General features: G+C 37.4%; 1 protein-coding gene across 1 annotated transcript in view; it reads right to left on the bottom strand.

Annotated features, from left to right (window-relative positions):
• ARHGAP32 (Rho GTPase activating protein 32) overlaps positions 1–23,298 on the bottom strand; it is a 215,795-nt gene that overhangs the window by 69,002 nt on the left and 123,495 nt on the right. Inside the window, exon 10 of the mRNA XM_023208637.2 lies at positions 9,343–9,424. Coding sequence (XP_023064405.2) covers positions 9,343–9,424 — 82 coding nt within the window. The remainder of the gene's footprint in view (positions 1–9,342; positions 9,425–23,298) is intronic.

A 23,298-nucleotide genomic window follows, 5' to 3' on the forward strand; every position in this document is an offset into this window, starting at 1 on the left:
GGTAGATGCATTAAGAAGAATCTTGGAAATTACCTATTTGGGCAGGGTACAGTTAACAGGAGATTACAATCTACTTCTTCATATTCTACAAAATAATGCATGCTCATTGTGATACAGGCTGGAGAAAGGGAAACAATGGATAGAAGAGGGTGGTCCCTGGCAAGGGTCACACCCTCAAGCCTGGACCTATGACCCAAAGCGAGAACATGCATTCCTGTTTCCCACCCCCACAATTGTTGCCTTTTCCAAAACCACCTTGGCCTGCCCTGCCCCCCCATCCTGTGCCCGTAGAAACCCCAGGCCCTACCAGCAGAGCAGCAGAACGGCAGAGAAGGAAAGCAGCAGCCAGATGTTTGAGAGAAGCAGCCTGACTTCAGAGGGATAGCTTGACGGCAGGACTTCGGAGGAGAGTTCAGCTGGGCACGGCCGAACTCCAGGGGAAGACCCCTTTCCACTCCATCCCCTTTCCAGCTCCCCATCCCTCTGAGAGCCACTTCTACCACTCAATAAAATTCTCCACATTCACCACCACCCTTCAATTCATTTGTGCGTCCTGATTCTTCCTGGACCCCAGACAAGGACTTGGATACAGGTGCAACAGGCTGTCACACTGACCCTCCACTGAGTTGTTTAACATTTAAGCCACCCATGGATGGCAAAGCTAAAAGAGCACACTGTAACACATGCCCTCTGGGGCTCCCGGAATCATGGGTAACCTCTAGATGCTGCCGTGGGCCTGCACAGAGTTCTGCTTCTACCAGTTGCCCAGAAGTGCTCATCCTGGCCTCTGCACCCACTCACCTGCATGCTCCCCCTGACCTGTGAGTCCTGAGAAGGGGCCAAGGGAATGATCCCATTTCAATTATAAAAAAATTAAACAATACAGAAGCAAATGGAGAAAAAATGAAATGTTTCTTACTGTCTCCATAATCCCATTCCCCTTTCGAGTTACGTACGTAGCCTTCTAGATCCTCTTTCTACGAATTTACAATGGGATTTTACTGTTTTGTAATTTGCCTTTTCATTTAACAACGTATCAGAGAAAAAAATCCCCTGGTTTACTACGTAGGCTTCTACTTACTTTGTGGTGGTTGCAAAGTATTTTACAGTACAAAAGTACCAAAAGTATTTTTTGAAAATATGATTTCCAACATTTGTGTATTAAAGCAATGCTGCAAAGAATATTCATCTGGATGGGTGAACTCTTTTTTAAAAATGCAAAGTGACCAATTCAAAAAGAGCAACAGACTTAAATAGGCATTAATACAAAGAAAATAGACAATGGGCAATAAGCACACAAAAAGATGCTCAACATCATGACATTTTTGTATAATTCCCACCTGGATCAACAGAACATTACAGTACTCCAGAATCCTCTCTCCTGCCCATCCCAATCATTGACCTCCTCTTTCCTCCCCAAAGGTAGCTGCTATCCTAATTTCTAATACCACAGAGCAGTCTTGAACTCTTAGGATTTTGAACTCTGTAAATGTATACATGACACTTTACAGTGTAAGTGTGTACATCAGGACTTCTAATACTATTTTTTGTGAGATTCAATCATGTTGTTGCAAATGGTTTTAACTCATTCATTTTTACTGGTGTAGAGGAATTTATTGTACATACCTTCATTTATTCATTCCACCATGTATACACCCATAAGTTTTGCCAGTTTTTAACAAATGGAAATAAAACTGCTATCAACATTTCTATGCATGTGTCTTCGTCTGTGTACATGAATCTCTATATACATCTAAAAGTGGAACTGCTGGGTTACAGCTGTGTATCAACTTCAATAGATAATGCCAATGATTGTCCCAAATTAATACTCCCACCATCAGCATATGAGAATTCCTATTAATATATATCTTTGCCAAACTCAGATATTGTTACCCTTAAATTTTAATTATTCTGGTTAAGTATGTAATGAAGAGTCAATAAGGCTTTGATTTGCCTTTTCCTAAAGATTCTTTACAAGTCCTTTGTCTGATACACATTCTGCAAATACCTTCCCACACTGTGATTTGCCCTTTCACTATCTTAATGGCATATTATGATAAAAGTTATTGCTTTAAATTGTTTAATTATTAAGCTTTTCAGTTATAATTAATACTGTGTCTAAGCCAAAGTCATAAAGATATTCTATAGTATTATCTTCTAAAGTTTTATTGTTTCCTCTTTCACATACAGATTTGTAATTCTCCTGGAATGGATTTTTGTGTATGGGGTTAAATAAAGACCATCAGGCTTCTTTTTCTTTATATTCAGATGTCCAGTTGACTCAGTACTTTTTATTGAAATGACTGTTCTTTTGAAACTGCCCTCCAATGCCACCTTTGTCATAAATCAAGTATCTATATAGACACAGGTTTGTTTCTGGACTCTATTCTGTTCCACTGATCTACTGGTCTACCTGTACATCTATATCAATGTCTTAATTAGTGAAGCTTTCACAATATATCTTGACACTACAGTAAGTTTCCCACTTTTCTGTTCTTCTAAATTGTCTTGGGTATTCTTGGCTCTGTATTTCCACATACATTTTAGAATCAGTCATCGATTTCTACAAAGATTCCAACTCAAAGCTTGGGGCATTTTTCAGCAACTCTGTCTTGATGGGTTCTGCCCTCCAATTTTTGTTCCCCTCTCACTAAGGCGACCTCCTCTACTCCATCAGCAGATATCCTAGGGGAACAATGTCTCTATATGCAGGGGTCACCCTTCAGATTTCCTTCTCTTCGTCTTAGCACAACAATTGCTTACAGTTTTATTAACTCTCTAATGCTTCAAAGATATTTTTTATACCTCTGTCAAAAATTTTTAACTGTCCTCAGAGGTAAGGTTGTCTAAATCACTAGTCTTTTATTTCCAGAAGTTAATGCCTCAGAAATCTCTGCTGGCTTTTCCTCGCTGTTCTCCATTTCTCCCACTCTTTCCCTCTTCTTTCTTCTATCCCCCACCCCTCTTCTTTCTTTTTTTCTGGTGGAAAAGGTGGATGATGTCAAAAGATGGGGAATTCCAGCATAGCAATTATTGTAAAAAGACCACCTAGTTTTAGTCGAGAAAAGAAAACTATGAGAATTGAAGAATGTGTTAGGTGGGCTTAAGAGAAGACTGACCACACACAGCAGAGTGAAGAATCACTGAACTTGATGATGGGACAATAGAAAGTATCCAAACTGAAAACAAAAGAGAGAGACAAAGAAAACAGGAGATCGCGCCACCGCACTCCAGACTGGGAGACAGCGCGAGACTGTCTCAAAAAAAAAAAAGAAAAGAAAACAGAGTAAAAAAAAGAAAACAGAAAGAACAGAGTCCGAGATCTGTAAGACAACATCAAATAATGTAACTGGTAAGTAAAGGAGAGGAGAAAGAGAATTGGGAAAAATAAATATCTGAAGAGAGAATAGCTATGAACATAAAGCCTTTAAGAAAAGTGTTAGTGCACAGCTCCTCAGTGACTTGCAAACAAAACAAACACAAAGAAAAACATGTGCTTCCCCTTCCACCTTTCCCCACCGAGACCTCATCTTCCACTGTATCATGCCCTGTGGTGATGGAACGAAATGACAATTTCTTACAGATAAGCTTCCACCTTTTTTGTTTCCTCTTCTCTCTCTCTCTCAAACTCTTACCTTCTTTTTCCTAAGGTACCATGGATACTTTCTATCTTGGTCAGGATATGGTGATTAATTTTATTTCTGTATATACAAATAATTGAACATATTAAGAAAGAACATTTAATAACAGATTCAAAGAGAATATTTTTCCTATGTTACCCTTGTTGTGTAATAGTATAGGGAACTTTAAATTTTCAGTCTCAAACTATAGCTATATCTTTCAGATTTGGCATCTAACAGTGACAGATGGCAATGTTAAAAATAAATAGAACATTCAAGTTGTTTATACCGTAGGCAAAGACAGTTTTAAAGTGTGAAACAAGCCCAAGGCTGACAGAATTCACATTATGCTTTTCAAAATGTATTAAGAATGCACATTTTGGCTGGGCACAGTGGCTCATGCCTGCAATCCCAGCACTCTGGGAAGCCAAGGCAGGCGGATCACCCAAGGTCAGGAGTTCGAGACCAGCTGGTCCACGTGATGAAACCTCACCTCTACTAAAAATACAAAAATTGGCAGGGCGTGGCGGCATGTGCCTATAATCCCAGCTACTCAGGAGGCAGAGGCAGGAGAATTGCTTGAACCTAGGAGGCGAAAGTTGCAGTGAGCCGAGATCACGCCATTGCACTCCCGCCTGGGTGACAGAGCAAGACTCCGTCAAAAAAAGAAAAAAAAAAAAAAGCACAAAAGACAAAATATTAGCTTTTGAAGCTATACGAGGTTTTTCTTGGTGATTCTTATTTTAGAAATAACAATGCTATGCAGGTCTACAAATACAAACCTGTTTTCCAGAGCTATCAATAACTGATTAACTTTCCCAATACTAACTTTCTGGAGGTTATCCCTACTTGAAGTGTCACTTCTCCACTCAAAACACAAGAATGGGCCGGGTGCGGTGGCTCATGCCTGTAATCCTAGCACTTTGGGAGGCTGAGGTGGGTGGATCACCTGAGGCCGGGAGTTTCAGACCAGCCTGACCAACATGGAGAAAACCCGTTTCTACTAAAAATACAAAAAATTAGCCAGCATGGTGGCATATGCCTGTAATCCCAGCTACTGGGGAGGCTGAGGCAGGAGAATCGCTTGAACCCGGGAGGTGGAGGTTGCAGTGAGCTGAGATCACGCCATTGCACTCCAGCCTGGGCAACAAGAGCGAAACTCCGTCTCAAAAAAAGAAAAAAAGAGAAAGAGAAAGCACTTGATTGATACAGTTTATTTTAATGCCAATAATAGGCTAAGTTTTAAAAACTGAGTTTATAGTACATCTGAGTCAATACTATCAAAGTTGAGACATAACAACTAAAATAAGTTAAGCTTACACCACAGAAAGATGGATAAAAATAATGTGCAGGAAATTAAATGTTTGATGCTGAATTTTAGTAACTTCAAAATAATGACCATAAAAACCCATGATAATCTCAATAGATGAATAAAAGCCTTCGGAAAAATTCCTACACCCTATTTATAAACACTTAACACACAAGAAACAGAAGGGAACTTTCTCAACCCTGATAAAGGACATCTACGAAACCCCCCTAATACCCTGCTTAATGGTAGAAGACTAGATGTACTCCCCTAAAATCAGGAACAAGACACGGATGCTTGCACTTGAGATTTATATTTAATATTATATTAGAGGTTCTCACAAGGACCACTGGGCAAGAATAATAAAAAGACATCCAGATGGGAAGGGAAGAAGTAAAAAGTTCCTACTGTAGATGCCATAATCTTGTATATAGAAAATCCCAAGGAATCCACTACGAACTATTGGAACTAATAAACAGTTCAACAAGGCTTCAAAATACAACATCCACATACAAAAATTATATTCCTATGGACTTGCCATAAACAATAAGAAAATGCAATGTTAAAATTCCCAGTACAATAGCATTAAAAAGAATTGAACATATTTATAAAGAAACTCAACAAAAGATATATAAAACTTATACTCTGAAAACTACAAAACATTGAAGCAAATTAAAGAACGTCTAAACTGACTGGGCCTAGTGGCTCATGCCTATAATCCCAGCACTTTTGGAGGCTCATGCGGGAGGATCACTTAAGGCCAGGAGTTCAGGACCAGCCTACGCAACACAGTGAGACATTGCTACAAAAAACTAAAAAATTAGCCTGGCACAGTGGCACATGCCTGTAGTCCTAGCTACTCAGGAGGCTGAGGTGGAAAGACGCATTGAACCCAGGAGTTTGAGGAGCTGTGAACTATGATCACACCATGGCACTCCAGCCTGGGCAACAAAGCAAGACACTGTCTCTAAAGAAAAAAATTAAAAATACAAAAGAATATCTAAATAAATAGAAAAACATCCTATGTTCAGGGATTAGAAGACTTACTATTGTTAATAATAACCCAAGCTGATCTACAGGTTCAATATACTATTCTACTCTGTAGAAACTGATAAGCTGATTCTAAAGCCATATGGAATTGCAAGGGGCTCAGAAAAACCAAATCAACCCTTAAAAAGAAGAAAAAAGTAGGAAGACTTATACTTCCCCACTGCAAAACTTACTACAAAACAACAGTAATCAAAACAGGGTAGCACTGGCATAAGAAAAGACATATAGAGGCTGGGCATGGTGTAATCCCACCACTTTGGGAGGCTGAGGTGGGCAGATCACGAGGTCAGGAGTTCAAGATCAGCCTGGCCAACATGATGAAATCCCGTCTCTACCAAAAATATAAAAATTATCTGGGTGTGGTGGCACGCACCTGTAATCCCAGCTACTCAGGAGACTCAGGCAGGAGAATTGACTGAACTCAGGAGGTGGAGGTTGCAGTAAGCTGAGATGGCACCACTGCACTCCAACCTGGGTGACAGAGTGAGACTCTGCCTCAAAAAATCAAACAAACAAAAAAAGGCATATACATCATTGGAAGAGAACTGGAAGTCCAGGAATAAACCTAGGGTCAATTGTGTCTAGGGTCAATTGATTTTTCCAAGGATATCAAGATAATACAACAGGAAAGACATAATCTTTTCAACAAACAGTGCTAGAACAATTGGATAACCTCATGAAGTTGGACCCCTGCCTCACCACCATACACAGAAATTAACTTTAAAGAAATGGGTCATAGACTAATATGTAACATCTAAAACTATAAACCTCTCAGAAGAAAACACAGGAGTAAATCATGACTGTGGATTAGCCAAAGCCTTCTTAAATAAGGAAACAAAAGCATAAATGACGAAAGAAACATCAAAAGTAAAAACTTGTACGCATCAATGGATACTATCAAAGAAAGTGAAAGACAAACCACAAAACAGGTGAAAATATTTGCAAATCATTATCATCTGGTAAATAATTTGTATCTAGAATACATGAGCAACATTTACACTCAGTAACAAAAACACACATAACCCAATTAAAAACTGGGCAAAAGCGGGAGGTTGAGGTGGGAGGATCACTTGAAACCAGGAGTTTGAGACTAATCTGGGAAACAAAGCAAGACCTTGTCGCTACAAAAAATTTAGAAATAAGCTGGACACAGTGGTGTGCAACTGTAATGTCAGTCATTCGGGAAGCTCAGTCAGAAGGATCATTTGAGGCCAGGAGTTGAGGGCTGCAGTGAGCTACGATCACAACGTTGCACTGCAGCCTGTGGTGACAGAGAAAGACGCTGTCTCGAAAAAAAAAAAAAAAAAAAAAAAAGAAAAGAAAAAGGTAAAAGAAAAAAATAATAAGCAAAGGATATGAATAGATACCCTCCAAAGAAGATGAACACATAGCCAATAAGGACATATAAAATGGCTAAACATTATTAGCCAAAAGCAAAATGCAAGTCAAATCCACAGTGAGATACTACTTCACAACTAAGAAGGCAATAATCAAAAAAATCCAAATAAAAACAAGTATTGACAAGGATATGGAACAACTGGAAGTCTCATACACTGCTGATGGAACTGTAAAATGGTACAGCTACACCAATGGTGCAGTTGGCAGTTCTTCAAAGGTTAAACATAGTTATCATATGACCCAGCAATTCCACACCTGGACATACACCCAAGAGAAATCAAAACACATCCACATATAATATTGTACATGAATATTCAGAGTAGCCAAAAATGGAAACAACTTCAAATGAATAAACAAATAAAATGTGGTGTATGCATACAATGAAATGTTATCTAGCCATTAAAAAAGAAGGAATTAAAACAGAGGTACTGATACATGCTACTGCACAGGTGAATCCTGAAAACACTATGCTAAGTAAAAGAAGCCCATCACGAAAGACCACACACTATATGATTCCATTTATACAAAATGTCCAGAATAGGGAAATCAATAAAGACAAAAAGTAGACAAGTGGTCATTTAGGGCTGGGAGTAGTATGCAGGGAGCAGTGTCTATTAATGGATATGGGATTTCTTTATGAAGTGATGAAGGTGTTCTAAAATTAACTGTAGTGATGGCTGTACAACTCTGTTACACAATTTAAAGGGTAAATTGCATGATATGTGAATTTTATCTCAATAAAGCTGAGTTTTCAAAAAGTTAAGTTTAAAATAATGCCATATTTTTAAAAAGAATGAAATCTACAGTTACTAACGAAGATTTACCGAACAAGTACCCACTTAGGAGTTTTTAAAAAAAAGTTTACCCAAGAAGGATAAAATTGCTTTGAAAAGAACTGAGAATCCTGACTTAAGCAGAACTGCAGAAAACACTGTTTTGAAGCATTTTCTCTACTGAGCAATAAAGTCAGTCTAAAATAAACAAATTCCAATGAGAGAAATGGGAACAATGACTCCCTAGTCTCCTATGAAGAAATAAGCTTTGAAAGGTATTATTACCCTTTACTTAAATACTATTACAAAGACTGTTTGATGTAAGCTTTGGGAGCACAAGTGGGAAAATACCAAAAGAGTAAAGAATAACTTTTTTTTTTTTTTTTTTTCCTTAACTCTTACATACAGGTCCTAAAACTAGAAAATACTACTGCAAGGAAAACAGTTCAAATAAATTCTGAGGCCCAGAATTTTTTTCTTCTCCTTTTATTGGGAGGTGGGAAAGGACAGAAGAAATGTAATATAGCTAGGAAAAATAAGTTGGATGACTCCCTCTTCTCTCCAAAATGTTCTAGACTTTGTATTTTTTTTAAATTGACATCATCAACAAGTTCCAGACGAGGCATTCTGTTGAATCTTTCCAAAATTAAATCACCTCAATAAATACCAAAATTCCTATTTTCTTGATTTTTATCCCCTTCAACAATGCTTTATTTGTAATATATTCTACATATTTATGTAGCACTGTAAGTATACTATATAAGCAATAAGAAATGCTGTTTAAAATAGTTTTGATGTTCATATGCCCTTTTAAAATATACTTACTTTTCATTTATCAATTTCCAGTTAATCCTACAACTTCTATGTTAGTTCTTTAAACCTATATTTTTTATCATTTTATTCATTAATAAGTTACACTGCTATTATGCAACTATAAAAGTCAGTAATGACAAAGCTTAATGGAGCACACAGCTCTTTAAAATTGCCTAAAAATTTGAATGAATGTAAACCTTTACGAAATAATCAACAGAGAAATAAGAATACATTTAAAAATCAAAATCATATAAAATTAAGAATGTAGTATTATGTCAATAAATGCAAAAATAGCAAAACAAGCTAAATACTTGACTGACAGAAAATCTGTGTCTTCAAGCAGTTTATAAAATAACTACACTAGTGAAAAAAATGTACTCACCTGGTTTTGGCACTGAGTTGGTCACTGACTGGGGAACTTTTTGGTTAATTAACTCAACACAGTGTCCAGGAAAGAGTCCCACCTGATGAAAAGCAACAAAGAAAGGATTCTAAACCAGCAAACAGACCAATACGTGAACACTGCCAACTGAATTCCAGTAATGTATTCTACAGTCCCTCCCAAATGATTCTATTATTCCAAGACTCTAAATAACAGATGATGCCTATTACACAAACAAATAATAAAACAATCTGTTGCTATGAGTACACAGAATTATCTGTTTTATTTGTCCAAATATCTAAGTCTGCTTTTTTCCTTTTAGTTTTTAATTTCCCAATCTTTTCTTACATGAATTAAAATATTTAGTCTGACAATGAGCCATGCATGCAAGTAGGTAAAATTTCATAATTTAATAATGTGCTTTACTGAAATCTCAATCCAGTTATGTTGATATCTATTGCCAACTTATGTTTACTGTCTTCTCTATGGGTTTTTTAAATCAACACTAAGCCACAACTCAAACTTTTTGTGAACTTTCTCTTCACTCTCCCCCAGGTTTCATGAAAAAAAAAAAAAAGAAGACATGACTGAAATAAATGTGTAAAATAATCTCTCATTTAAAATCCTGGTATTCAATGCTTTTAAAAACAGCCAATCTCAGCAGTGTCAACAGACTCTGACTTTGAGGAACACACCACAGTGACCTAGTAGCGGAACCGCAGGCATTGTTTTTGGAATTCTAACAAGCCGTATTAGGAAAATGCTGAGTTCCAGATCATCCAGAGACACTGTATAGCCAAAAGGATAAATACCGAGATAAACAGCCTGGAAACAAAAGCAAAAAGGAAATCTTTATCAATATTTATAGATGTTTCCTTAGATAAAAATATAAATGGGCTGCCATGCAGCAGATGTTAAAGCTGAAATATGAAAACTACATCACTTTGTATATCCCTCTGTTGACAGACTCTGGGGAAGAATGGAATAGTTTTCCAAGAGTATGATTCATCATCAAGTTCTGAGCTGTATAATTTCCATCTGTGTGAAATTATTTTCACACACTCATTTGCTACATTCTTATTTCAATTTCTAGATCCATATTCTATGGTAGTTCTTAAAATTATGAAGATATAAACCGGTTATCATGAGCTGAAAAGGGTTATTAACAGATTATCAGTTTCTTTTATTTGTTTGTTTTTGAGACAGGGTCTCATTCTGTCACCCATGCTGAAGTAGTGACACAATCTAGGCTCACTGCAGCCTCAATCTCCCAGGCTCAAGCAATTCTTGCACCTCAGCCTCCTGAGTAGCTGGGACTCCGGGCATGCACCAGCTCACCTGGCTAATTTTGTTTATTTTTTGTAGAGATGAGGCATCATTATCAGATTATCAGTTTTGTTCACAAGATGTGATTTTGGGATTCCTATGCACTGCCTTCCAAAATGATGCTTTAGGTATTTGTTTTATTAGTGAAATTCTTTACTATATTCTACTCAATTCCCTACTCAACTCCTTGGAGGAATGAGTAGAAATTCCTCCAAGACTGATTAGAACCAGGTAGGTGTCAACTTAAAAAAATCTTCATTGTTTTTCTTACACAAGTCAGTTATGAGAAGGGATATGGGGCATGGTTACCATCGTAGCCTCATGTAAGGGTTCTGCCCTTCATAAAAGGGTTTGGAAAGCGATTACAAGAGCCCCATGTTCTAAATTACACAAATGTATACACAAATGTAAATAATCTGTTTTTACAAGTCTTTGCAACAAACTGTCACTTTGGTCTCCAGCAGAGAGAGCCGGAAAAGTGGAGCTTCCAGATGTAGTCTCTGGTTTGAGTCCCAGCAATGGAGACCTTGACGCTATGAGCTCTGGAGACTCTCATGAAGAGGGGTTGGGGGGATGAAGCAGTAACTGGGAAACTGCTCATGCCGAGGAGATGGGAGGTGCCCTGGAAATAGCTGCTTCGTGAACTTCAGCCATGATGGATTTAATGTTAAAAGTCATTCCACAAAGTGGTGTGCTTCAGTGCATGCAAAGGCTAGAGAACTGCAAATAGGTGGTTACCAAGGCTGGGAAGATGTAACTATTTCAAGGGTGACTCTGAAAGAGACCCTGATGCCTGGAGGTACCCTTCTGAAATTCAAACAACAATGTAGAAATATCTGCCTTGTTTCAGAATTTATGGAGTATAAAGTTCGTGTTTCTAAAAGAGCTCACCTGCAGCTGGTTTTCACGTCTGAAATGACAGTGCTCTCCAAGCCGCAGAGCTGGAAATTAAATGTTCAATTCTCTTGGTCCCAATTTAATGTTTGGTGCTCTCTGGATTGAGTTGAATATGTTCAGGCTTTGCAATTTCACTTGTGGTAAAGGCTCTAACATTTTCTATTTCTATGAAATTCTTTTCTTTTCTTTTTGCGATGGAGTTTTGTTCTTGTTGCCCAGGCTGGAGTGCAACGGCACGACCTCGGCTCACTGTAACCTCTGCCTCCCGGGTTCAAGCCATTCTCCTTCCTCAGCCTCCCAAATAGCTGGGATTATAGGTATGCACCAACATGTCTGGCTAATTTTTTGTATTTTTAGTAGAGACGGGGTTTCTGTATGTTGGTCAGGCTGGTCGCGAACTCCCAACCTCAAGTGATCCACTCGCCTCAGCCTCCCAAAGTGCTGGGATTACAGGCAAGAGCCACCACATCTGGCCTCTATGCAAATTTCTTGAAGGAGAATCGCCTGCATATAGGCAGAGTTTCTTTCAAACTTAACTGAGGCATCAGTTGGTCTTTGGCGATGTTTCTTACCATGATTACTAACAATAAGTTTGTGGCTTGGGTTCATAAACTGTACTGTTTGCTACACTGATCTTCCCATATAGTAATTTTTAGTTTGTGAAAAAAATTAACCCTCAGCTGAAATTAACATATAAGTTTTTTTTTTTTTTTTAACGAGTCTCAGATTTTAAAACTTGTAATAAAGTGGAAACTCATTGGTTTTTCTACGCCCTTTTGAACTCTTGTAATTGCGTTTTCATCATGTTTATATTAAAGTGGTTAACACATGACTACAAAAAAAAAGTATCTGGGTTCAATCTTAAGTTTGCCACTTACTAGATTAGGTCTGTAACTTAGCCTCCTTGTGTTTCAGTTTCTTTGTATAAACGCGGTAATAATAATGCCTATCTCATAAGGTTTGTGATAAGAATTAAGTGGATTAGTATAAATAAAATGCATAGAGTAAAATGCATTGGTTTGTTAACTAATGGTCTAGTAACAACATGATCTATTAACCACGGCAGCCTGTTTCATATATTATTCTTCCTGCAGCTGTGGCAATTTCTAAAGCTTTAACCCATTTATGGTGAAGGTTGCAAAATTTTTTTGTGAAAAATCAGACCTTGGCAGTGACCTTGAGCAGTAGGATAGAAATAACTCCCACAGGCTTAGCGTTCCAATAATGAAACACTAGGCATAAATGCTATTTATATAAGTAAAATGCTATTATTGTCCCAGTATTTGGCTACCAGAACTGCTAGAAGGCTCTGGCTCCTCCATCAAATGGATATTACACATAATGCCACCTTTTGTGTATATCTGCTTAAGTTTCCTGACTCTCAAATATCATTCTTTCTATAACATTCTAATTCATTTCAATATATAAACATCTGCAACTTGCCTGAGAGAAAAGTCCAGATTCTAAACTTGGCTCACCCATTCACTAGGTTCTATGATGTAGAGCAAACTGCTTAACATCTCTTAGATCCTAATTTGTAACGTTAGGGATAACACTACCTACACCTCAAGAGTTTATGTGAAAGTAACTAGCCTAGTTTCTAAGTTCAAGTATCTTTGGGCAAAAAAAAAAAAAAAAGTTTTCCATCACTTCCTCACAAAGACTGAACAAAGAAAGCTTAATGTACTTCTCAGGGAACTATATCACATACATTAGTTACATATTCACCTTTTAAATTCATCACAATGAATTAGGTTTAGGTATACAGGGAAATACTACTGCATACTATACAGAGGTAGATCTACAGTAGGCTCACCTAATACCTAACTCCAATCCCTGCCCTCTTGTTTTACTTTATCATAAGTGTAATATCAGTAACTACTAGCTAAACTATACAGTTTCTCAGACTCCCTATATTCAGGTGAAGCCACGACACATGTAAACACAGCTCTGCTACCATCCTGTCTCCTCCGCTGTGCTGTGAGCATGTGAGCACAGGTGTCATGACTAGATCTGTGGTGGTCTTCACTTGACCATAAGTGAAAGGCTGAGAGAATCATTAAGATGCTGACTCAGCACTAGACATCCACCATCTTTTCCGCTCAGTTTTTTGTTTCTTGAAGCCAAAATCACTCCTAACCATCAAGGAGGCTTTAAAAGAGTCCGTTTTATGAATTTGTGAAAGGCAAACAGATTCTATTTTACCATTACAAAATTTTCATCTTAAAAAATGGTGTTCTGTTGAAAATATTACACACGAGAATGGAACTAACCTTAAAAGTATAGTTAGTGAACATTTACACTTTTCTGATGAATACTTCACCTAAGATTTCACCAAATAGTAACTAACCACTCTGATAAAATGTTAAACGGTAAAAAGTGACTGGAACTCTGGAAATATGATCCATTAACTATGTCATCTTGTTTTGTATATTATTCTTTCTGCAGCCGTGGCAATTTCTGAAGCTTTAATGTACATGGCTGGAAAGGGAGAGCAGAATTGGGTATGTTGGCAGGGGTCAAAATGAGATTCAGCTCTAGGAACAGAATGGAAGATGGAGAAAAAGCCAGCATCAAGCGCCCATGATGGTAAAGAGGTAGGTAATAAAAACATAGTAACAGAAGGAAAAGACCAATGTAGAGACAAGGCTGGAAGAGGTTAGGAATGGTCTTGAAGAGAAGAGACCTTCCTGTTGACAGTTTTCACTCAAGTCTTTGAGATAAAGTGAAAAGCCACCAGACATGCTATATCACCCATGGTGTGCTGATAAACGTTTAACAACTAGTTCTCCATGGAGGAAAGGCCTTGATTCCCAGTGTTTTCCAGTGCTCACACTATAAATACTCCCAGCATGGCTGGTTTCAAGCTACCAACTCGATACAACTGAACACAAAATTGGGAAGAGAAGCAAAAGAACACTCAGTTATATAGTATTGATAGCATAGAGATAGAGTAGCTGGAAAGGTCTTCAAGAGCATAAACGGTAAAATAATTACAAAAATATTTGATTATTACCTTTGTTTTTAATACAATTCATTTCATTGTAAATGTACATATCTTAATTTTTAATAATGGCTGTTTTTAACAACTGTCCTACAAAATTTCACAGTTGGCTCCAGCTGACCACTGATGTATATCCATACACTTGGTCCTGCGCCTATCCACCTCTAACAGCTCCTGGTAATCAGTTTCTGGTAGCTTAGCAAGCATATGGCTCACCCTCTGACTCTAGGAGAACCAGGAGAGATGTAAAGGGAATGAACTGTAATCTGGTTCTTCTGATCTCCTTCTACCTTGGGGGATACTCAAACAAAAAAGAAAACTTGGTTTGGCTTCAAAAGTGAGTGTGTGTCCTGAAAAATACTTTGGTGTAACTTAAAGGGAATATGAGAAAAGAAACTACTGCAATAAAATAAGCCTGGAGCTTTGGAAACAGTAGAATTAACAGAACCTAATCCTAACTATAGTCCCTTTGAGGCAATCAACAAAAACCTAAAAAGGAATTCAACATAACAATCATGTGCTTATTACTGACTTAAAAAAAAAAAAACTCTCTTCTATTGGTTTATTTATTTAATTTATGGCTAGTGAAACTTTAGCACTGTTGGCATAGCCAAACACTTTTTAAATTAAACTTAGTAGAAGCACTGCTCACTCCTAAAAATATACCACAGATTTTTCAATTGGAATTATTTGGCCTCAGAGTGTTAAAACTCCAGCTTTTCATTTTCTCACTACAACTTCCTATCCTCTCAGGTCTCTAGTGTTGATATTCTGTAACAACGAAAGTTCAAACAGAGACATCCCATCCCTTTCATATTTCCCCCCTAAGGTACTTATCCCCCCAATTCCAGGTTTTTTGTTTTGTTTGTTTGCTATCCAATATGGATCCTGTGATTAAGCATTTGTTTTAAATCAGTACCCTTAATTTCCTTGCAATATTAACTTCCTGCCAAACCAATTCAGCAAACCACCACAACTAAATCAATACAGTACCATATTTGCATGTCTATGTACTGCTGCAGAAAAAAAAAATCACATCACTAAGGAGATTTGAACCAATACAAATTCATAGTCTATTGTCTAGAAATGCTAATTATTTTCTCCCCACTCCCGAAACATGCTTAAAGAACCTAATCTAGCGTGACGCCTCCGGCTTTGTCCTTTTGACTTAGGATTGTCTTGGCAATACGGGCTCTTTTTTGGTTCCATATGAACTTTAAAGCAGTTTTTTCCAATTCGGTGAAGAAACTCATTGGTAGCTTGATGGGGATGGCATTGAATCTATAAATTACCTTGGGCAGTATGGCCATTTTCACAATATTGATTCTGCCTATCCATGAGCATGGTATGTTCTTCCATTTGTTTGTGTCCTCTTTGATTTCACTGAGCAGTGGTTTGTAGTTCTCCTTGAAGAGGTCCTTTACATCCCTTGTAAGTTGGATTCCTAGGTATTTTATTCTCTTTGAAGCAATTGTGAATGGAAGTTCATTCCTGATTTGGCTCTCTGCTTGTCTGTTACTGGTGTATAAGAATGCTTGTGATTTTTGCACATTAATTTTGTATCCTGAGACTTTGCTGAAGTTGCTTATCAGCTTACTACAAGGCTACAGTAACCAAAACAGCATGGTACTGGTACCAAAACAGAGATATAGACCAATGGAACAGAACGGAGCCTTCAGAAATAATGCCACACATCTACAACCATCTGATATTTGACAAACCTGAGAAAAACAAGAAATGGGGAAAGGATTCCCTATTTAATAAATGGTGCTGGGAAAATTGGCTAGCCATAAGTAGAAAGCTGAAACTGGATCCTTTCCTTACTCCTTATACGAAGATTAATTCAAGATGGATTAGAGACTTAAATGTTAGACCTAATACCATCAAAACCCTAGAAGAAAATCTAGGTAGTACCATTCAGGACATAGGCATGGGCAAGGACTTCATGTCTAAAACACCAAAAGCAACGGCAGCAAAAGCCAAAATTGACAAATGGGATCTCATTAAACTAAAGAGCTTCTGCACAGCAAAAGAAACTACCATCAGAGTGAACAGGCAACCTACAGAATGGGAGAAAATTTTTGCAATCTACTCATCTGACAAAGGGCTCATTTCCAGAATCTACAAAGAACTCAAACAAATATACAAGAAAAAAACAAACAACCCCATCCAAAAGTGGGCAAAGGATATGAACAGACATTTCTCAAAAGAAGACATTCATACAGCCAACAGACACATGAAAAAATGCTCATCATCACTGGCCATCAGAGAAATGCAAATCAAAACCACAATGAGATACCATCTCACACCAGTTAGAATGGCAATCATTAAAAAATCAGGAAACAATAGGTGTTGGAGAGGATGTGGAGAAATAGGAACACTTTTACACTGTTGGTGGGATTGTAAACTAGTTCAACCATTATGGAAAACAGTATGGCGATTCCTCAAGGACCTAGAACTAGATGTACCATATGACCCAGCCATCCCACTACTGGGTATATACCCAAAGGATTATAAATTATGCTACTACAAAGACACATGCACACGTATGTTTATTGCGGCACTATTCACAATAGCAAAGACTTGGAATCAACCCAAATGTCCATCAGTGACAGACTGGATTAAGAAAATGTGGCACATATACACCATGGAATACTATGCAGCCATAAAAAAGGATGAGTTTGCGTCCTTTGTAGAGACATGGATGCAGCTGGAAACCATCATTCTTAGCAAATTATCACAAGAAGAGAAAACCAAACACCGCATGTTCTCACTCATAGGTGGGAACTGAACAATGAGCTCACTTGGACTCGGGAAGGGGAACATCACACACTGGGGCCTATCATGGGGAGGGTGGAGGGGGGAGGGATTGCATTGGGGAGTTATACCTGATATAAATGATGAATTGATGGGTGCTGACAAGTTGATGGGTGCAGCACACCAACATGGCACATGTATACATATGTAACCTGCACGTTATGCACATGTACCCTAGAACTTAAAGTATAATAAAAAAAATAATAATAATAAAAATTGGAAGAAAATAAAAAAAAAAAAAAAAAAAAAAGAACCTAATCTTCATAACAGTCTCTGCCCAGTCTGACTCCCAGGGCCTGCTAACACCATCCCAGCACAGCTGATCAAATAGACGGTAAGTCAATGAGTCAATTAGTTTGTCTGCTATAATTTTGGAACTAGTTCCCAATCTTTAATTATCTCCATTAAATTGTTAGAATTAGGAAATATTTTTCCAAACAAAGAAGAGAAGAGACAAAGAAATAACCATTGCTATACACCAAAGGAAGCAAAAACCAGAAATAAGTTCCTCAGGTCCTTACTTTTTAGTTCTGGTTCCATTTACTTACTGCCTAGTAATTCTTGTGTTGGGCCCTTTGAGATATTCCTACCAATCCCCCCACCTCCCACGCTCCTTGTATGTCCCCAAAAGCACAACACTGCTTCTGGTTTCTTTGCCTTGTTTACACTGTCTCCTTCAATGTCAACTCCCTAATTTCCATTTAAATAAAAAATTACTCTTGCAGCTGGCTATGCAGGTTTGAGAGTCAAAAACACAGCTAAATATCAGGGTATAAATCTGAGAGCTGGGCATAAATATGGTTTTTAAAGTTGAGAAAGTAAGATAGCAAAGGACAAAAAGCATAGAATAAGAAGGCAGTCCAACTCCAAACGTCAGAGGTCTAGTAGAGCAGGGTGTCCTGGTAAAGGAGACTGTCAAGTCAGTTAAGAGAAAAGTGTCGGGAAAAAGAAAATCGGATACTAATGACAGTTTAAGTAAGGAGTAGTAAAGTATTTACTTATTTTTTTCATTAAGCCAAACAGAGACCACTAGTGATAAAAGAGAAGAATGAAAGGGTGAAGGGTTTAAGAATATATTTGTGATAGGTGAATGTAATCATGGCTCTAGAATCTGCAATGGAAAAAGAGGATAGTGAAGGCAGGACGTAATTGATGGGCAAAAACTGGGAGGAACAGTGGAATGGTAATATTAAGCATAATATTGAGTATTGAACATACTTGTTTATTGTACAGCAAGTAGCTGAGGGGATTGAATTTTTTTCCCAGTTGCCATAATACAATATCAAATAAGACAAACTAGATAACAGCTGCTTTAAAATTTTAATTAATTTGTAATACCTTTCAGCCCTGGAAGGAGTAAGAAAAGGATAGAGTAGGCATTATAAGTGAAAAGACACATAGATAAAAAGACACAAGAGTAGAAAAGAGCAACTTGTGTACTAAGGGGGGAAATAATAGTTACATCTGGCAGAACATCCAGTTTTTAAAATAGAGCAGTGCAAAGTAAAACTGGTAAATAAGAATAAACTCGCAGATCCTGGATCATCTTGTATATCGTGACAAGGAGTTTTAAGTTCCTTCTGTAGGAAATAAAAGTGACAAATTCAGAGCAAAAAAAGCGCAGGAATAGGCATGTTCTAAAAGGAAAAGTATTAGCACTGCATACCTTTCAAGGTGTAAGGAAGGGAGGAAGTTAAGAAGCAGTACACCACTTTAGGAATTTGCAAAAATAGGCTAGGAAAGAGAATAAAACCTGCAGTGTATGACAACAGCATGAGGAAGGAAGGAGAGTATATGCATGTAAACAACACAGAGGTAGAAGAAACAGACATGATCAACTGGATTGGATGCATGAACGACATGAAGTCAAGAATGCTCCTGCAGTTTTTCCTTCCACCTTACCTGAGTATGTTAACCCAAAGTAAACTGCACATATTTAAAATGCACATTTTGATAAAACACCCATGAAACTATTACCACAATCAAGATTATCATATATTCATCAACTCCAAAAGTTTCCTTGTATCTCTTTGTAATCCTTCCTTCCCCCTACCCTCCCATCCCTGCTCCTCAGGCAACTACTCATCTACTTTTTATCACTATATATTACTTTCCATTTTCTATAATTTTACATAAATGAAGTCTTATATAATATACTCTTTTTTTGTCTGCCTTCTTTCATGCAGCATATTTTTGAGGATCACCCTTGTTGCTGTATTTATCAACTGTCTATTCCTTTCATTGCTAGGTAATATTCTATTGTATGGACACCACCACTTGTCAGTCTGCTGCTGACAGATATTAGGGTTGTTTCCAGTTTTAAACTATTACATATAAAGATGCTACGAACATTCACGTATGAGTTTCTATATGGACCCAGGCTTTTTTTTCTCTAAACAGTTAGATCATGTAGTAAGTGTACAGTAATTCCTCCCTTAATGTCATTGACAGGTTCTTGGAAACTGTTAACTGACTTACTCTGTGCTGTGGGAACTTAATTCTTATTTATATCAATTAACCTATGATAAAATTGGTTTCATTAGACAGTATGTCATTTTGCTTAATGTTGCAGTTTCCAAGAACCAACTGACAACATTAAGTGATGACTTACTGAGTGTTTAACTTGAGAAACTGCTAAACTGTTTCCAAATTAGTTGTGGCATCTTACATTCCCACCAGCACTGTATGAGAATCTCAATATCCCCACATCCTTGCAATTTTAATAAGTATGAGTCAATACCTCATTGTTGTTTTAACTTACATTTCTCTAATGACTATTGATGCTGGATATCTATTTATGTATTAATTTGCATTCATATATCCTTTTGGTGATATCTGTTCCAACCTTTGCCTATTTTTTAAATTGAATTGCTTTCTTCTCTAATTTTGAGAGTTTTTGTTTTTTAAAAAATAGCATCTCAATATGTTGCCCAGGCTGGCCTCAAATTCATGGGCTCAAGCAATCCTCCTGCCTCAGCCTCCCAAGTAGCTGGGACTACAGGCACATGCTACTGAGCTTGACCAGTGAGAGTTCTTTGTATGTTCTGATGCAAGTCCTTTATCAGATATAATCACTGCAAATATTTTCTCCCAGTCTGTGATGTCTTTTTGTACTAGTAAATATGTCTTTCAAAGAGCAGAAGTTTTTTTAAAAAAATTAATGTTTTTATTATACTTTAAGTTCTGGGATACATGTGCAGAACGTGCATGTTTGTTACATAGGTATACATGTGCCATGGTGGTTTGCTGCACACATCAACTAGTCATCTACGTTAGGTATTTCTCCTGGTGCTATCTGTTCCCCAGTCCCCCAACCCCCAAACAGGCTCATGTATGATGTTCCCCTCCCTGGATCCATGTGTTCTCATTGTTCAACTCCTACTTATCAGTGAGAACACGAGGTGTTTGGTTTTCTGTTCCTGTGTTAGTTTGCTGAGAATGATGGTTTCCAGTGTCATCCATGTCCCTGCAAAGGACATGAACTCATCCTTTTTTATGGCTGTATAGTATTCCATGGTGTATATGTGCCACATTTTCTTTATTCAGTCTATCATTGATGGACATTTGGGTTGGTTCCAAGTCTTTGCTATTGTGAACAATGCTGTAATAAACATATGTGTGCATATGTCTTTACAGTAGAATAATTTATAATCCTTTGGGTATATACCCAGTAATGGGATTGCTGGGTCAAATGGTAGTTCTGGTTCTAGATCCTTGAGGAATTGCCACACTGTCTTCCACAATGGTTGAACTAATTTACACTCCCATCAACAGTGTAAAAGCATCCCTATTCCTCCACATCCTCTCCAGCATCTGTTGTCTCCAGACTTTTTAATAATCGCCATTCTAACTGGTGTGGGATGGTATCTCATTGTGGTTTTGATTTGCATTTCTCTAATGACCAGTGATGATGAGCATTTTCTCATATGTTTGTTGGCTGCATAAATGTCTTCTTTTGAGAAGTGTCTGTTCATATCCTTTGCCCACTTTTTGATGGGGTTGTTTTTTTTTTTCTTGTAAATTTAAGAGCAGGAGTTTTGAATTTTGATGAAATTAAATTATTTTTATGAATTGTTCTTCTGAAGTCACATTTAAGAAATATTTGCCTAATCCAAGGTCACAAAAGTTTTCTCCTATGTTGTCTTTTTGAAGTTGTATAGTTTATACTTTATAAACATTTAGGTATATGGGCCGGGTGCCGTGGCTCACGCCTGTAATCCCAGCACTCTGGGAGGCCGAGGCAGGCAGATCATAAGGTCAGAAGATTGAGACCATCCTGGCCAACATGGTGAAACCCTGTCTCTACTAAAAATACAAAAAGTAGCTGGCTGTGGTTGCCTGCGCTTGTAGTCCCAACCACTTGGGAACCTGAAGTGAGAGAATCTCTTAAGCCCAGGAGGCGAAGGTTGCAGTGAGCCAAGATTGGGCCATTGCACTCCAGCCTGGTCCCAGAGCAAGACTCTGTCTCAAAAAAAAAAAGAGAGAGACAGAGAGACATCTTCGCCTAATCCAAAGCCACAAGAGTTTTCTCCTACGTTTTCTTCTTGAAGTTGTATAGTTTATACTTCACAAACATCTAGGTATAATATCCATTTTGAGTTAATTTTTGTAGATGGTAAAAGAAACAAAGTTTATGTTGGAGACATATGGATATCCAAGTGTTCCACTGCCATTTGTAAAACAGACTATATCTCTTCACTGAATTGACTTTTGAACTTCACTGAAAATCAGTTGTCCATGTGTACAACTGTATGTATGTATTTCAGGACTGTTTATTCTTTCCCACTGATCTACTTATCTGTCTTTCCACCAATACCACACTCTCTTGAAACTGCAGCTTTGTAGTAAATCTTCAGTTAGTGTTAGTTCTCCAACTCTGTTCTTTTTCAAATTTGTTTGGCTATTATATTCCAGGTCCTTTGCATTTCCATTTGAATTGTTTAATTTGCTTGTATATTTCTACACAAGAGCCTGCCTGGGATTTTGATTTAGATCAATTTGGGAAGAAATGTCATCTTGAAAAATGTATAGTCTTCCAACCCATAAACACAGTATATCTCTCCATTTGTTTGGATCTTCTTTAATGTCTCTGAGCAATGTTCTGTAGTTTTCAGTATATAGCTCTGTCATATCCTTTTTTCAGATACAGTCCTAAGTATTTCCTGTTTTTAGTACTATTATGCATGGGTTTTATATATTTTCTGACTGAAGTGAATGCTGCGAGTCTGTGGACTACATTTAGGATAACGAGGTCTTCACATAGCTGTCCCAAGTATTTATATTTAAAAACATACCGTGTATTTTAAATACATAAATGGCTTTCCTTTTATTTCTCCTTTATATCTGAAAATTTATGCTGGCTTTTGTCAAAGTGTACATTAATGGAGATAGTTTTATAATTTGTACATTCCATTTTAGAATGACAAGAAAAGATTTTAGAAAATACTTGTCAGAAAGAGAGGGTGTAGGGTTTAATAAGATTAAGAACTACTGCCACAGCCATATTGTCAAGAATTTCCATAAAATTGAGTATTTAAGCATCAGCTGGTAAGACATATTCTGATGCTATAAATTAACAAAAAGCTATCAAGTAGGAAATTTATCTCCAACATCAATAGTATCTAAGGGCACTAAAAAGAAAAAACAGCAACAAATAAAACATAAATTAAGAAAATGTATATATTTCTATGTTCCAAAAGGAAAAGAAATGCAAAATTAAAAGTCATCATGCTTGTATTCTGGTCCTGGCTATACCATGTACTTACTGCCTTTGTGAAACAGAAAAATTTATCTAAATTTCTTTGTCTCCAGATTTCTACCATTTTAAAATGACAGTTTAGAACCAGATGGTCCGCTATCATCTTCCACTGAACAAAAATCTATGATTCATACAAGCAAACAAGCGGAGCCAC

Source organism: Piliocolobus tephrosceles, chromosome 13, assembly GCF_002776525.5.
Source record: "Piliocolobus tephrosceles isolate RC106 chromosome 13, ASM277652v3, whole genome shotgun sequence".
NCBI classification, from domain to species: Eukaryota; Metazoa; Chordata; class Mammalia; order Primates; family Cercopithecidae; genus Piliocolobus; species Piliocolobus tephrosceles.